This window comes from Pholis gunnellus (assembly GCF_910591455.1).
Source record: "Pholis gunnellus genome assembly, chromosome: 16".
Classification (NCBI taxonomy): domain Eukaryota; kingdom Metazoa; phylum Chordata; class Actinopteri; order Perciformes; family Pholidae; genus Pholis; species Pholis gunnellus.
The window spans coordinates 20,544,035-20,561,202 of NC_136543.1; the positions used below are offsets into that span (position 1 = coordinate 20,544,035).

The 17,168-nt window shown below is 38.5% G+C and overlaps 1 protein-coding gene and 1 gene segment (V, D, J or C); both read left to right on the plus strand.

The window, feature by feature from the left end:
* LOC306708309 (Ig kappa-b4 chain C region-like) overlaps positions 1-16,065 on the plus strand; it is a 142,683-nt gene extending 126,618 nt beyond the window's left edge. Inside the window, exons 2-3 of the C gene segment in view lie at positions 14,744-14,781; positions 15,608-16,065.
* On the plus strand, positions 7,404-9,720 carry LOC306707852 (formyl peptide receptor 2-like; the record flags this gene model as incomplete). Its single annotated transcript, XM_079175492.1, has 2 exons — positions 7,404-7,577; positions 8,704-9,720. 2 exons carry the CDS (start codon positions 7,404-7,406, stop codon positions 9,571-9,573), a joined length of 1,044 nt encoding a protein of 347 aa, XP_079031618.1. The 3' UTR covers positions 9,574-9,720.
* Positions 16,066-17,168: the final 1,103 nt, after the last annotated feature.

Genomic DNA, 17,168 nt, shown 5'->3' on the forward strand with positions numbered 1-17,168 from the left:
AGATAAATGCATTATGGGAAGCAAATAAAATATGTGACATTTTGTAGATATGCTGTAATTGTGTGTAACTTAAAATAGAATAAAATCAACTATAGAGCAAATGCAAACTTCAATAAATAAGAAATGAGTCATACAGATGTAAATTCCCACTAATTTACAAAAAGAAACACTTGAATTGTTTTTCAAACACAATATTTGTAATTATTTAACAGACATTAAGCTCGAGTTATTTAGGAAAACCTCATTTCCACCTTCTCCTCACACTCAAGCATTTCTGTGATTTTAGACAACACACACATTCACTTTATTGTTACTTACCTGTCGATTGAAGATGAGCCGTTCATGTGAATCAATGCGATTGTGTTTGTGCAGCGAAAGAGGAATGAATATTTAGAAAGAAGGAAGTTAGGAACATTATTGTGTCTGTGGTGAAATCACGAATGTGTGTGTGCTGTTGGAGAAATCATGTTCAGTTAATGTGTGTCTATCAAACAGCACAATGCAGGAATGGAAGTAGGTTTTATTAAAGCATTGGTTCACCCAAATCACAAAAACATGTCTCTGTTCTAAAAACACGTCTATGTTCTAAAAACATGTGTATGTTCTAAAAACATGTCTATGTTCTAAAAACCAAGTCTATGTTCTAAAAACACGTCTATGTTCTAAAAACCAAGTCTATGTTCTAAAAACACGTCTATGTTCTAAAAACACGTCTATGTTCTAAAAACACGTGTATGTTCTAAAAACACGTGTATGTTCTAAAAACACGTCTATGTTCTAAAAACCAAGTCTATGTTCTAAAAACATGTGTATGTTCTAAAAACACGTCTATGTTCTAAAAACACGTCTATGTTCTAAAAACACGTGTATGTTCTAAAAACACGTCTATGTTCTAAAAACACGTGTATGTTCTAAAAACACGTGTATGTTCTAAAAACACGTCTATGTTCTAAAAACACGTCTATGTTCTAAAAACACGTCTATGTTCTAAAAACTATATAACAAGGCTTCAAAATCCAGGGAATCACAAAGAAACAACTCCACTTTCTGCCACTAGATGGCAGCATAAGCGCGCGCATTCCATGTTTGCACGCTGTTGTATTGAATGCTGGGAATCTATATGTTTATGTGCACAAAGTCGACCGAACGTCTGCATTAAATACGTATGAGGGTTGTCAATGACATAATGCATTCCTTTGTTCAGCACTAACACACACAAACTCTTACTACAATCTTAATCTTCACTTTTATCAGAGTTTTAGAGTGAATACATTTCTTATTTCAGCCTTTTTGAGTAGAAACCATGAATTTAAAATACCAGAGATTTGAGTGACAAATATTACCTATGAACATGTAAAACAGTTTGGTCTGAGATATGTGTTTAAAGGAAATCTAATATGTTGAATGACATCCTCTCTGTGTCATTTTATACCTTCTGGCAACATCAGGAGGTCATGAGCTCTGTTCAGAGTGACCTGATTGGCCGAGGGGACAACGAAAGAAGGCGGGACATTGAAACATTTCGTGAAAGCAGAGGAAAGTGGGAAGAAAACACAAAAGCTAAGTGGTTTATTTAATCTGAATACAAACAGTTGTGACCCACTGAAGGTGGCAGGAACTCCCTCTGTTTCCTGAGGCGCTATAAGTCTTGTTATTTATTTAATATGTAAAGAAACATTCAGGAATTCATCTGCATTCATCTGCATTCATGTCACAAACAGCTGTATATTTGATGGAAAAAATAACCAAAAATCTAATAAAAACTTTGACTTTTGCCATTTCTTTGTTTCTTTTTTTATCATTATTACTCCAGAGTTGCTTCAGCAGCGCTGCACTTTTGTGGTTTCTTTCTTCTTCTTTACTTTCTATGACCGGAAGCCAAAGTGACTGTTTACTGTCAACAGCAATGAGCAGTTTATGATGTGTGGGAACTGAACATTAGGTTGCAATCAAGTTGAAATCACGTCTAAAACAAAAGTTGTTTTTGGTAAATAAATTGGTAAATCCCTTTAAAACAGTGAGAATTCGGCCCGGCTTAGAGGAACCTGATTGGCTCTCAGACTCTGTCGGATTGACACAAGACGGTCATCCACTCTGTCTGTTTATGTGTGTGTGTGAGAGTGTGTGTGTCTGTGTGTGTGTGTGTCTGTGAAGAAAACGAGAAGCATTTAGACAGGAAGATGCAGCCAGACACACATGACATAAAACGAGAGAGAGAGAAAGAGGAAGGCTACGTGTGTGTGTGTGTGCGTGTGTGTGTGCATGTATGCGTGTGTGTGTGTGAGTAAGAGAGAGAGAGAGGGTTAACACACACAACCATGTCCAGATTTTGGCAATAAAACCACTTGAAGTAACAGTGACACAGAGGAACTTCACTGTGCATGAACACACGCAAACACACACACACACACACACACACACACACACACACACACACACACACACACACACACGCAGCTCATGAAGATGCGTCTCGGCTTCTGTCTCTGACCACTGAGACCGAAGCAGCCGACCTCGTCGCTGTGACATCAGTTCAACGTCTGCAGGTAAGAAATCAGGAGGTTTTCTCAAACTACTTTTCTGATTTCACAGAGTTTTCTATACTTTACTGATGAAAGATATTCAAACGTAATCTGAGGGAGACGGGGTTCATGGTTTGCACAATCGGAGGTCAATCTACTTTTCAGATCCTCTATGTCGGAGATCTAACATTGTTGACTTTTGACTGATAATGCTGATGTAGCCCAGAGATAGTGAACACACAGGAGTATGCAGAAGAGCGGTGCAGTTATATTTTGACTATCTGCAGCGGACTGTGTGTTTGTGATGGAAGTGTGCAGCAAGAGTCCATCCCTTTAACACTTAAAAGGGACAATGAATTCACAACGTGTAAAATAATGAATTCATTATTCTTTTAAATGTTTAGAATTGAGCTAAAAAGGTCATTTTCATGATCAGGCGGCAAAAATCTGGATCTGAAAAGTGAAGCAAACACATTTTTTACCAGAAAACTTTTACCTGATATTTTTCTTCTTCTTCTGTCTTTTATTATTTATCACCACATTTATCTTGTGGGCCCTTTACGGGGTCCCGACCCTCAGGTTGGTCAGGTCAGTAGGTCAAAAGACATCAAGTCGTTCATCACATGGAACTTTTTCAACAGCATTGAGACGACTATATTTTCAACATGAAGTTGATTTACAAAAAAGAAAAGTCATTGAAATGAGAAAAAACTGTTATATTTAACCTTGACCTCTTTAAAACATCTATTCAACCAGTTTTAACTTACACGCCTGATCACTGATATTGTTCATAAAGCAGTCCTGTGTGTGTGTGTGTGTGTTGTCATTGTTCAAACATTGTAACAGTTGGGTTTTCTTTTTCTTATCTTTTTGCTGAAGCTGAGCAGCTCAGAGCACAAATCTGTGGCTTGTTGTCGCTGTGAAAAAAAGCTTAAAAAGGTTGAGAGCAGGAAATCGTTGTGTTCAGCTCGTTTCTTCTTTCCACCGCAACAAAGACTGAATCGGTTTTCTGCTCTGATGTGTGAGTCTGAGTCGCGATCATATTTCTTTCTATTTCAATTTTGAATTAGCAAAATTTTGTTTACTTGCAATACATTTTACTGCCCATTGGCGAACGTTTACATAATCGTCTTGCAGACTAACAGAGTTCTATTAATGTTTAATGAGATCAGTTCACACAGCGGTTGGAGCTTTGTGGTCGTTTGAAACGGAGAGAAAGTTGGAATTGAAACGGTGTTTGAGGTGAACTGCAGTTTGGTGAGAGGCAGTGGGCTCATACATGTTCTTCTTCTGTGGTATTTAGTTCAGTGATGTTCAGAGAAACTCTGTTTGTCTCTGTGGGTTCCGACTCTTTCTGTCATTTTTTTTTAAACATCTGCTTCACGTTAACGTCTTTGCGGGCTGTGACTCAATCTATTTTTTGTATCCGTTTCATTCAAACACGCACATCTGCTGGGATGAAATCTCGTGTGTCTCATTTCTTCATGGGAATCGTCCTCTGGGTGACAGGAAGTGATGCGTAACCACAGAGCTGTGGAGATCTGGACATCTTTATTATATTATTTACCAAAGTTCCAACTGTTCATCACAGTTTTATCACTTTTTTATTAAGTTACTTTTTCACAGCCTTTCGCTCTGCAGACATCTTGGAGTTGTCATTGTAGCAAAATCACACGGATGTTAATGTTTCCTCACATAATGGTTCGTATGATATTTGATGAAAAGCATTTTTCAGGCGTTTTCCCACAAAAGCCAGAAACACGTTTAAATTTCTGCTCGTTAAATGCAAACGTACTTTTTAATATAAGCGTCCGTCTTCACAGGGAACAACTAAGCTTTACGTAAATGAATACTTAGTTAGGAAAAGGTGTTGAAATACTTAGGTTAAGGCAACAAAACTACTTAGTGATGTTTCGGAAAAGATCGTAACTACTTTACGCAAGTTACGTGACAAATACAACGGTGACTTCTCGTTTTCACACGGGGAACGAACAGCCCTCTCCTGGCTCATAGATCTCTACCCGCCCTCTTGTTTCTGTTATACTTTGTTCTTCATGATTACATGGATTTAAAACAACATTATTTCCTGGGATATATATATTTTCTCGTAGTTTTAGCTACAAATGCTGGACGAGACCAGCCTGCACTCGTAACATTAACGGTGTCTCTGTTTTATTTAAGTGTCGCAAAGTAAGAACAAAAACAATCTTTAATTAATCTTAATTAAAAACTTAAACATCACGACTGCAACCTTTCGAAGCTGAACGTAAGTAACATGTTCAGCATGTTACAAGTCTGAACAGACTTTTCACATCAGATACTCAGACTTGTTGAGAGCAGGAGAAGCACAGGTGGAATAAATAACATTAACGATGTCTGCTTTCCATGTGAGCCAGAAGCTCACTGCCACGCCTCACTGGGACACTTAATCACTCACACCTGGGATTCAACCGGTCTGCTAACATTAGAAAACAACTAAAATATGATACAACAAATACATATTAGTCCATTTTATCCCTTTTACTTCTGCAATATTTAATGTCTTAAATTATAATGTTTTTACTTGTATGAATACTTATTTGTATGAGCATTGTTGGAGGAAGTCTGAGAAGTAACAATGTAACCGTTGTGCGTTAAAGACTTGAAACTTGAGCAGAAAACATTCGTCACATTTGGTGCCAAATATTGTGCGAGCATCGTTTATGTTTGTGCAAACGTCCTGTCATGTCTGAGGAATATAACAAACCAAAACCAGACAGTCATCACCTTAACAGCGATGTTTCATTATTCTGAGCTGCAGCTGCTGCTTACATAAAAATACAAATGATCACTCAGACTGTAAGTGTTCATTATGACGTCCACTGTGACAGTTTCTCTTCATGTTTTGACTGTGTCACATATTTTTTCAAACTCAGAAAGACTATAAATCTATTTCATTAAAATTATCAATATGAATTCCCATTTACATGCTCCACATGTATTTATATATATATATATATATATATATATATATATATATATATATATAAATACTGTATATATATTTTAAAGTCTCACAGCAGCATCACTGTCGCTGCTGTTAAAGATAAAGGTGCGTTTATTGCACGCACACAGACGGAACTGATATTTTACTGATACTTTTTAGTAAGAAATTTGCAAATTTGCAAATATTAGACCTGAGATGTTACAGAGACACGTTATTAAGCTGTTGTTTGCTTTTTAAATAGTCAACCTTGTTAAGATGCTGATCAACAATTATGCAAAAGGTTGATCTGTTGTCTGAGTTGCAGTAAAAGCAAAATGGAACATTAAATTATAGGTGAAGGCAAAACAGTGTGGACAGTGTCTAGCACACATGAATGCATTTTAAGCCATCACACACACACACATATACACACACACACACACACACACTGACACATGCACATAAACACTACGTTCTCAGACATGGAAAAACAATGACTCAGCTGGTTATATCTGACTTGTCACGCACGCACACGGTTTATTCACAAACTCCTGTTCATTCACACTGTGCTGTCTATTAACGTCTATTTGCAGAGCATCATTTGTGAATGGAAAAGTTGTCTCCTTAAAAAGACGTGTTTCTTGCACGTCGTGATACAGTGAAACTTCTTGAGTGTTTTCATCATGAAAGTAAAACAGGAAGTAACCCGAACCCATGCTACGTTCAAGAGCTCTTTAGATCGTCTTTGGTCCACCAACGTCCTCGCTGTGCTGCGTGACATGAGAAAACAGGAAGGAAGCTAATGAAGAAGTTGAATAGTACACAACACAAAATATGAATTCCTTATGATCTGTCTGATGAAGCAACACAAGATGACCAGCTTTCTCCTGCTAGCTATTTTAAGGTAAAAATAAAGAGTTTTTATCAAATGAAAGTTAATGGACAAACTTGGAAAAACACACTTTGTGGTTATGACATGGGAAGCTGTAATTTTGTGGTTTCAGCTGATTCAATTGACATCGATTTCAAGTTTATCGTTGCTTGAATCACTTTGATTCCCATAAAACTATTAAATGATCAATAGGAACTCCGGCTGACATGCTCCACAGTGAGAATTCTTTCATAATCTTTTTATATTAAGCCTGACTACCTTGTGATCGACGGGTCTTCACCACCGCGTTGTGCAATCTGGGAGTTGTCGTGTTTTCATCTTACAACTTTAAACCTTTCACAGTGTTTTCAGTTGATGAAAGTTAATTGTAACATTTTGGTAAAGATCTCTTCTTCAGTGTTCGGTTGTACTTAGCTCCGCCCTCTTGATGTCACTTCTGGTTACAAAAAACCAAGATGGTGACGGCCAATGGCTCCTTCCCCACTTCCTACCGCCCCATGCTCAGTTGTTGACCTATCTTAATATATTTTCCTCCCAGTCATCACTGCGGTCACGTGTACTTGAAAACTGTTTTTTAACTTGCATATTTAGTTCATAAAATCTAATCTATTAAATCTCTCCTATCACAGCAACATAAACGATGCACAAGTTAATAATCAAATCAACAACTTGTGGGCTTAAAACGCTTAATCTATTGCTTCAAATTAGAAGCATTAGCTTACATAAAAAAAAGCATTTGTAGGATGTTGGAAAATCTAAATGTGTTGGTGAACATATATTTATTTTGACTGAGATACAGTAAGTAGATTTATTTAGGTATTTGGCTGGAAAAATGTGTTTTCACCAAATGACAGAACTGTGCAGATAATTAGTCAAAAGTTTGACCCCCGAGATAAAGCCTTTAACTTATCCACTCGGACCCTCATGTCTCAGGTCGTCTTCTTGCATTTTCTTCCTCGTTGTCTGTTAGAAACAGGAGTTATATGATCAGTAACATTTTGATTTCCTGTTTTCCAGCCAAGCAATGTCTCTCAACGCCTCCCTTCCCGTCCTCAAGCCTTACAAGAATGACCAGGCGACAACGGTGGACGTCGACGCCGTCTTGGACAACGTCTCCATCGTCCTCTACAGTCTGACCGTCGTGCTCGGCATCACGGGGAACTCCATGGTGATCTGGGTGGCCGGATTCAAGCTCAAGGTGGGTTCACAGTGTGTGATGAGTTAGAAATAGGAAAAAAAACAAACATTTTGCCCTGAAGCGCTTTGTAAAATCTCAGATTGAGCTTGGAAATGATTCATTTTACCATCAGAATTTGCATCAGTTTGGCCCGATAGCATTAGGAAAGTCAACAAGAGAATAAATACTTTTATCAACATTCAAGTTAGCATAGAGTATAAAATGAGCATGCAGGGAGAAAGCCATTATGCCGCACATACTGTGACTGTAAAAAACGCCCCCAGCTTTTTTATTTCAAGATTTTGAAACCTAATTTTATTTACTTGCAAATTTGTTTAAGCGTTAAAATTTGGCTGGGTGGTTAATGACACATTTTTAAGTGGTGTGACAAACTCATTTATTTGTGTTTACAGCTATAAGCATACTGCACTGATGTGTGATACAAGAAGAAGGAAGTTAGAATATATTTCAGTTCTTTAAAAGAAGAAGAACTAAAAACTGTGATATTTAAAGTTAAGAGTGTGATATTGTGAATATATATAAATATGTGAAAAATATGCTGAAATCTTTTCTGCATTCTGTAAACCAACTCCATACTTATTATACTCAAAGAATAGCTTCTGAAGCAATACATTTTTTGATTTCGCACTAAAGCAGAATTTCATTTCTAGCTGACAGATTTCATCACCGTGGTCATGATGGGAGGTGAATGGGTCAAACAAAGACCGGTATCAGCAGCGCCAAAATGTTCTTCAGTTATTGTCAAGTTACATTTGTGACATTTTTTCTAAATCTATGTGGATTTGTTGCCTAAATCTAAGTTTACGTATTTACTGTAAACCCAACCATGATGTTTTTTAAATCAATTGTTTCCATGGTGCCGACGCGTAATTTCAACATATAACATGCCACCACCTCATAATGTGCTGTTAAGACCTCGTGCTCATTTCTGTGAGATCACGTTGTTTTTTTTGTGCAAACTTCTGTCGACTTATTTAAAATGCATTCGTAAAACGTCGAAAGCAAACGTAATCTAGACAAATTACCCTCAAAGCATAATTGTACGAGAACAAAATACTAAACAATTCTCCTCTTTCCCTCTTTGTTCCCTTATCCTTTGTTTTCTTCTTCTCTTCTTCCTCCTCAGCCAAAGGTCACCAACGTGTGGTTGGTGAATCTGGCGATAGCGGACCTCATCTTCTGCTTCACGCGAGTCTTCTCCCTCACTAAGAAGCTCCTCTTCGACAGCTGGCCCTTCGGCATCTTCATCTGCAAGTTCAACGGCTTCTTCAAGTACGCCAACATGTTCTGCTCCGTCTTCCTGTTGGCTGTGATCAGTCTGGACCGGGCGCTCTGCATCTGGCAGCCCGTCTTCACCAAGCGGCGACGCACCCTGTGGGCCGCCAGGTTGGTGGCCGTCTGCGTCTGGAGCGCCGCAACCGTCTTCAGCGCGCCGTACTTAGTCTACCGCCAGGTCTACCAGAAGAACAACCTGACCAAGTGCTCCCTGGAGGTGAAGGAGTCCAACAACGGCGCCAAACTGGTCCTCTACTCCATCCGCTTCGTGTGTGGCTTCATGTTGCCTTTCATGGTCATCCTCATCTGTTACATCTTGGCCGCAATTGGGATCCGACGCACCCGCCTGGCAGGGAAGTCCCGCCCCCTGCGCATACTAGCATCATTGGTCGTCGCCTTCTTCCTGTGCTGGGCGCCGTACCACTGCCTCCTGCTGGTAAAGATGGTGGACAGCAAGAACACGGTGGTGAAGATCTGGCACCCTGTGGCGAAGGGCGTCGCCTACTTTAACAGCTGCGTGAACCCGTTGTTGTACTTCTGCATGGGGCTGGACGTGAGGGGGCGGTTCAGGCAGAGTCTGGCGGGGGTGTACAGGAGGGCTCTGACGGACGACGTGGACGGGCAGACGACCCAGTCCAATGAGCGCTCTCTGGACGACAGCGGCGTGTCGAAACAAACTTCTTTTGTTGTGGCAGGAAGGAGTCAGACAACATTAGATTGAAGTTTGAGTCTCTCTTCCAGAACACATTTTAGAGCATTAAAGGTCCATAATGATGTTTTTTCATGCAGTTACATTGATTTTAGCAGCGTGCGATTTTGATAAAATCAGTGCTTTTCTTATAGACTTCTATACAATCAGAGGAGTCGCCCCCTGATGGTTACTAGAGATATTGCAAGTGTAAGGCTACAGTACAAGACAGGGCATTTGTCTTGAAAATAACCACAAAGAAACAAGTGTAATCTATTGATACATTGCATGTTCATTCAGTTGTAGCGATCTGAAAACTTGCTTTAGATGCATAATCCATCACAACAGAATGACAAATATAGTTCCTGTAAAACCAAAACTGGACTTTCACCCAGGAGACCGCTGTCCATGTCCCTTGTGAGACCAAGTCAACATTGACTTATGTGCCTCAATTCTGCTACGTAACTTCCCGGCTTTACTAACATCATCATTTGCGCAACAAAAGAAGTCATTTCATGTTACAAACGTACAAAGTATTTTTTCCCAAATTACGATATTTTCCTAAGCTTAACCAAGAAGTTACGTTAAGTAATTAAACCTAAAAATTAAGTAAACCTAACTTGGAAATTTATTTTGGAAAGACAGCGAGTCACGTGACAAAAACAAACGTAACAAAATAAGTCAATGTTTACTTTAGTTTGAGTTGGTTTAAGAGAAGAAGGTTCTGCTCACGGCTGCATTACTGTAAGTAATAAAATGTGCCTTTCTTTCTCAGACATCTTTATATACTAGGAAAAAACATGCATGTATTTAATTACCTTTAAGTACTGAGACTCTTTTCTGTTGTAGTTAAGATAACTTTAAGTATTATTTACTCTTCAAACTGCAGTAAATTATTGTGGGTGCATTTGAAAAATTGCACTTTTGTAAAAATGTCCTGACTTTACGGTGAAGAGACCGATTGGCTGGATGTTGATATACTGATGTCAGATTCACATTTTCCTGTAACGTTGTGTTCTGTTGCATGTGATTGAGGTCACAGATGGAAAGTGGAAGTGTGGTGAGTCTGGTGGAATAGGAAAGAAGGCAGAGGGGGAAGTGAGACTATTAAAAGGAAAGCCAGTAATAACTTGGCTCAGGGGTCACACTGAAGGGCAGGTGAATTGAAAATATCCCTTTTTAAAATAATGTCTTTTCGGTTTTACATGCATATTTTTTGATTTTCTGCCATCAGAGACTCTCAAAGGGGTGTAAAGTGTGTAACTGTAAGCTCAGTGCAGAAGTGGGCAGAGCATTTATGGCTTTTATGGAACACACGTGGATATGAATGACAATAAAATTAAGCCGAGTAGCTGTTCGACCAGCACAGTGACAGCAGTCCTTAGCAACCGGCTCATAAAACACAGCTGTACCTGCTCGGTAGATTACTAACACGTCACGAAGACTGTTTATCTTAAAGTCTGCTCTTTAGGTTTTATTGTATTTCTGTTCTGCTGTGTGCCGTACAGAATGTTATGAAGCTCGCAGCGTTTCACTTTGATTGACTTGTGTTGTTGTACATTTCTCAAACACATATGATATTAATTTGTAAATACGATTATAATGAAACTGTAATATGAAAATAAAGGCTTTTCAAGTTGTTGGTAATCAAACAGTTCATTTGTGCAAAGGTGTCAACACGGAGTGCCAAAAGCTGCAATAAAACGCTGTTGTCGTGTCTTCAATACTCTGTTTATACGCCGTCTTCAACCGTCCCGGATCAGAAGTGGGAGTAATGTAAAGAATTTTAAGAAAGTAAAGTATTTCAAGTTTGCTGACCGTCTTCTTTAAAAACAGGAACCTGGCTCAACTCAACTTAATGACGTTGTTTTTGCCTCCAGAGAAGCTAAAACTCGTGTAAGACGCCGGCCCGTTCTCATTCCCAGGGCGTCAAAAACAAACGCTTTGTCACGCCCGAAACCGACGCACAAGCATTTACGATACGAACCCATCGGCGTCATTAATCTGTCTTCAGACTCACTGAGAAAATGCTCCGGGAGTGCCGACGTAGTAAAAAGACCAAATGGTCAAACACACCCGGGACTTTCAACAAGCAGATCAATGTTTCAAGATTTCCGCCTTTATGTTGCGTTGTTTGTGTTTTCCTTGAAAACATAGTGATTTCTTTGTCAAACAGTGGTCAGCACGCGTTGCCTACATGTGAACGTGAATTAAAATGTGGTTTAACACTCTTTGAACCAGATCCGAAGAATACTGATCGACACATGTTGGTAAAATCTGAACTTAGTTATGTAATTATTCCTATTACACTCTTTGAACAGGATGTTCAGGGGAACAGAGATCAGCTTTGTCATGGCATGTCAGAGCTGTAATTAAAATGTTTACCATTCTTTGACCATAGCTCTATTTTAGACATAATCACCAGGTAGATAACTACCAGGTAGCCCAAGTACAGTTATCTTCATTAATTATCTCTAACACCACTGTAATATTGTCTTGATTAAGAAGATGTTCTTCGGTTCATCTGAAATTGATGACGTTGTTCATTAAAGAAGGTTGTTGGATTACAAGTTACTTAAATGTCTGTGACTTTTTCTCCACCAACAAAACACTGCTTTCCCTAAATTTCACTGTGTTTTTGCGATCGGTTTGTGTAAAATGAACAGTGTTAACCGAGTGTTTACTGCGACCGTAGCGGAGCATCACAGTCAGTATCACCAAGGGTTTTGACCAAACGTCGGTGTGTGACGAGTTGGGATGAGAACGTGTTTGAAATGCAGATTGTTGTTAAAATTTCAGTTAATATCCAACTTCCTGGTTCCTGCTCTGAAAAGCTGAAATATGAGACAGAGACAGATGATGTGACTTTCTTCCTGATCAAATTCAAGAGCATTTATTTATTTGAACTGTCTAGTAAGAGCAAAAATAATCATCACAGCCATTTACTGCAAACACACCAATGTTCTTAATCCCATAAAAGACACTTACATACGACGATGCATGGTACTCTCTCTCAACCATTATTAGACATACTGCACATGCACACACACTGCCACCTGGGTATGAAGGAGCAGATTACAGTTTCTCACTCACACCTCAAATCTACTGAAACCATAGAGACAACTCACGGCACACCTCCAGTAAAACTGCAAAGTCCACCAAAACTGGGATTTGAAAACAAAATAAGTTTAAAAAATGGCATTAAAATACTCACTGAAACATGAGTCAGAGTTAGTTTCACTAACTGCATGTTATTGTTTAGCTCAACGTTGATCAAATTGAATTTGAATGTGTGTTAAAACTTGTTTCGGTATCCAAACCACCACATAAGAACATGATATAGCAAAACAAGACCTCGTTGTTGGAGGCAGTTGTTGTTTTACAAAATCAGTGAAGTTGATCAGTAATCACGCAGTGTGTACAAATGAAGGGGATTTATATGGAAACAAAGAAAAGCCAGAAGTTTCCCATCACATGACATTTGTTTTCTACGGTTTTATAAAATAAATAGACCTCCGTTTATGCAGTAAAAACGTCTTTGCACTCAGGTCCTATAGAGCTTCACATAAACAAATGATCATTTTTCTTGCTGAGCAACGTAACGTTAGTTCTTTGTGGTTCTCTCCTGCAACTTGATTGGAGGAGACACATAAAGTCAGGAGGACGCTCCTCCCTCCTGGTGGTGCTGTTAGCGATGGACTCTGTAGCCCAGGATTTAAAAATGAACCCTGCGAAAAATCCACAACGAGCAAAAAAGGCCTTTTTGAAAACGGTCTGGAACATCACTAACATTTTTTAACAACATGACATGTTTGTTACCGGCAGTGATGTTACGTGCTGTGTCGAGGCTCGGGAGCGTGTGTGGAGTAATCCAGGAAGTTTTTTGTGAAGCTCATATCAAGGCTGGTATCGTTTTAGACCAATGGTTAATGACAAGTAAAGCCGTAACACATTGAGGAAAATATCGTTTCTGAGTAAAAAGAAATAACTGCCACTTTAAGAACACGAACATTGTCCTGATATCACAAATTACATGGTGGAGATCTTCTGTACTAGATTTGTCTTTTACATTTTTTGGCCAGCAGGAGGTTTTGTGAGCACATGAATCCGTGAGAAATTAACCAATTTGCTGGAAAGCTTGAATGTTTCATAAAGCTTCATCTCACCATCACCAGTCACTGGTTAGCAGGTTGTAAAGCCCTCTGAGGCAAATTTGTGATTTTGGGCTAAACAAATTAAATGTAATTGAATTGAACTTGCTGTAAAGTCTAAAGTCAGTCTTGTAAATTCATTTTTAATGGGACACAATCTTTCTCAGAAGATGTCGTTCTTATGGAATTGTAGATGTTCGTATTTTCAATTCTTGTTCTTAAAAGGTTAACTTATTTATGATTTCACAACACACGGTTGCACAGTGAAATATGAGTTCATCAGAGTATTGATCAGGAATGTGTCAGTGCTCATTATTTCAGCCTTTGGTTTGAGTTTGACGGAAACATTTTGTTCTGCAATGTTTTGTAAAATCCCCCAAATTCACTGCAACACAGATGAGCATCACTGAAGGGACGACTTTAAACTAAATCATATGTTTTACTGAAAGACAAGTTTTTATTGCTCATTGATCTTTAACAATTCTCAAATACATTTTTATATAGATATGTATAATTTCTTCATCAGTTTTATGTCATTTTAACCAGTTAATACATAAACTGGTTAAACTGTGAATGTGTTTGTTGAGTTTGTTTGTGTCGAAGTCAGAGAGCGTGTCTCTCTACAGTGAGAGGTTTTTGTACGGCGGCTCAATGACTTTGTATCACTGTGGTACACGTTCGGTGGAGGAACCAGACTGGAATTTGGAAGTAAGTCAAATGTTTGAATATTTATTTATTTCAGAAGTCATTGGTCTTTGTATTCTTTTATATTCAACAATGTAGAAACAAATAGTTGTCTTTTAGTTTTGATGGACGACTTTCTCGACAGTTATGTTGCACGAAGAGACAAAGTTCAGTTCAGCAACAGAAATTAAAAAAAGTAATTTTTAGGAAAGTAAAACTTTAAACTGGGGAATAAATAATAATTAACATCTTCAATGGTAAAGTTGCATCTTGAGTGTAGTTTTAGTTCAGTCTGTCAAAGTCAGAGAGCGTGTCTCTCTACAGTGAGAGGTTTTTGTACGGCGGCTCAATGACTTTGTATCACTGTGGTTGACTTTTGGTGGAGGAACCAGACTGAACGTTGGAAGTAAGTTTCTGCACAATAATACTAAATGAATTATTCTAAAGTAATGTTTTAAATGTAGTTTCTGGATGTTTGAGGCAGATGAATATATCTTGTTTTAATCATACACTTTTAGGATTCATGTGTTTATTTCTCCTCCTTCATCATGGAGACTAACTCAGAGCAGCTTTACTCAACATGTGTTTACTCATTCCTCTCCTACTGAAACTCAAACAGCTGGAAATGTAAAAAAGATAAAACTTCTACAAATGTTTTAAAAGTTTGGGTTCATTTCTACCTCAATTAAAACTGTTTTAAAACAAGTTTAGAATCAGAATGATTCAAATAAAATTGAACAGAGTGAAGATAAATATACGTATTTGAAAATGTGCAAAACCTCTTCATTGTGTCAAATATTGTTTCGAAATTTTTAAATCTTTGAACAGTTTTTAATGATGACTGACATCCACATGAAGAACGTTTGATTGTAGTCACTTCATGTTCTGAACTTGTTTATGTTTCCACTAAATATTTTAAAGTAATGTTTAATTTACGTTTTTGATGATAAAGATTTAATATTTGTCCACATGTTGATGTTTTATCTCCAGTGTAGTTTGATGTATTTCAGCTCATTCTGTATGATGATTCTCTCTGTGCTGATATGCATGAGAGGCTTCTTAAAGGGAAGTGAAACAATGTGTGAGTGAGTGACTGGTGGAGCAGAAAGAACATCTGACAGAAACTCCTTAAAGGAGAAAATCACCTCTCTCACAGTAAAGGTGTCCAAGTGTCTGGTGTTTGATTGACAGCTGTGTGGTCCCTGTCCTCTAAGCTGATTGGTGTCTCCTAGGTGATGTCCGTCCCACCCTGACGGTGCTGCCCCCCTCCAGTGAGGAGCTGCAGCAGGGGAAGGCCACGCTCATGTGCCTGGCCAACAAGGGCTTCCCCTCAGACTGGAGTCTGGCCTGGAAGGTGGACGGCAGCAGCAGCAGCAGCGGGGAGGAGAGCAGGAGCCCCGGGGTGCTGGAGAAGGACGGCCACTACAGCTGGAGCAGCACCCTGAGGCTCCCTGCAGACCAGTGGAGGAAGGTGGTCTCTGTGACCTGTGAGGCCACCCAGGGCTCCCAGCCTCTGCTCTCAGAGACACTGAGGAGAGACCAGTGTTCCCAGTCCTGATCTGACTCACTGGGACTCTGCTGCTGGTTTCACTCTGATGCTCTTCCTCTCTTATCATACAAGATTTAAAATGTGATATGTTCTTGTTCATTATGATGCTGACAACCTTTTAAGATAATAAAGATGTTTTTCTTCAAACTGTTTCAGGCAACATTATCATTTAAACAGAGGTCTTTGTCGATTTAACATTTACAAGTATTTATGTGATTTTCTATTTGTTAGAGGCATTTAAACTGAAGCATTCTCATTTTATTAACTACGGTTCGAATAATGTGGGCAAAAAGAACGAATGAGGGCCATATTAACATGGCCTTTAAATAAATGTACAATATTTGGAATGCAAATTTCAAGTATTAGAAAAAAGAAATAGCGTATCATCAGCATAAATTGAGGATTTTACTTAAAACAATATTTACATTCGCAACTGTTTTGTGGAAAACCAAACACACCAAAGACTAAGGAAATGATGACAAAAGGAGACACCTGATTGGTTAAAATGAATCTTACATGTCCTCATCAGAGACTTGAAATTTGTTTTAATTTACTTAAATAAAAAAGACACTCAGCAGATTTGATGTATTAACTATCAATAATTCACTATTGAGTATACATTTATTGATCCACTTCAATAAGGTTTGTTAGTTAAATATATCAGAAGAATAATCTCAGGAAACCCTGACAAATTAATACAAAATGTATCGTCTTTAATAACCTGCCTGTTGAAAGAGATTACATCAAACTATAACTGTGGTTTTCTCAAAGTCAGAGTGTGTTATAGATTTAAACTTTGCAGAAAGAAAATGGTTTATGAATTAAAAATATGTTTGAATAAGTATACAACTTTATGTGTGAACTGTTGGACTTACATGTAACTATACAATATATTATAGTCATATGTTGTCTTTCAGTTTCTGTGCAGCTGTTGAGTCAGATCAGTTCCTCTTCAGCTGAGGAGGTTTTTGTACGACGGTGTATCACTGTGTGAACGGGGAGCTGTTATACTGACAGTAATAATCTCCTGCATCTTCAGTCTGAACTCCACTGATGGTCAAAGTGAAGTCAGTCTGATGGTATGCTGCACTAAAACGATCAGGAACTCCAGACTGACGAATTGTGGTATCTGCAATCAGAAGTTTAGGAGATTCTCCGTTTTTCTGAAGGTACCAGTTAATGTCATCACCTATAAGTGAACTGGCTTTACACCTGATGGAGACAGTCTGTCCTGGAACAACAGA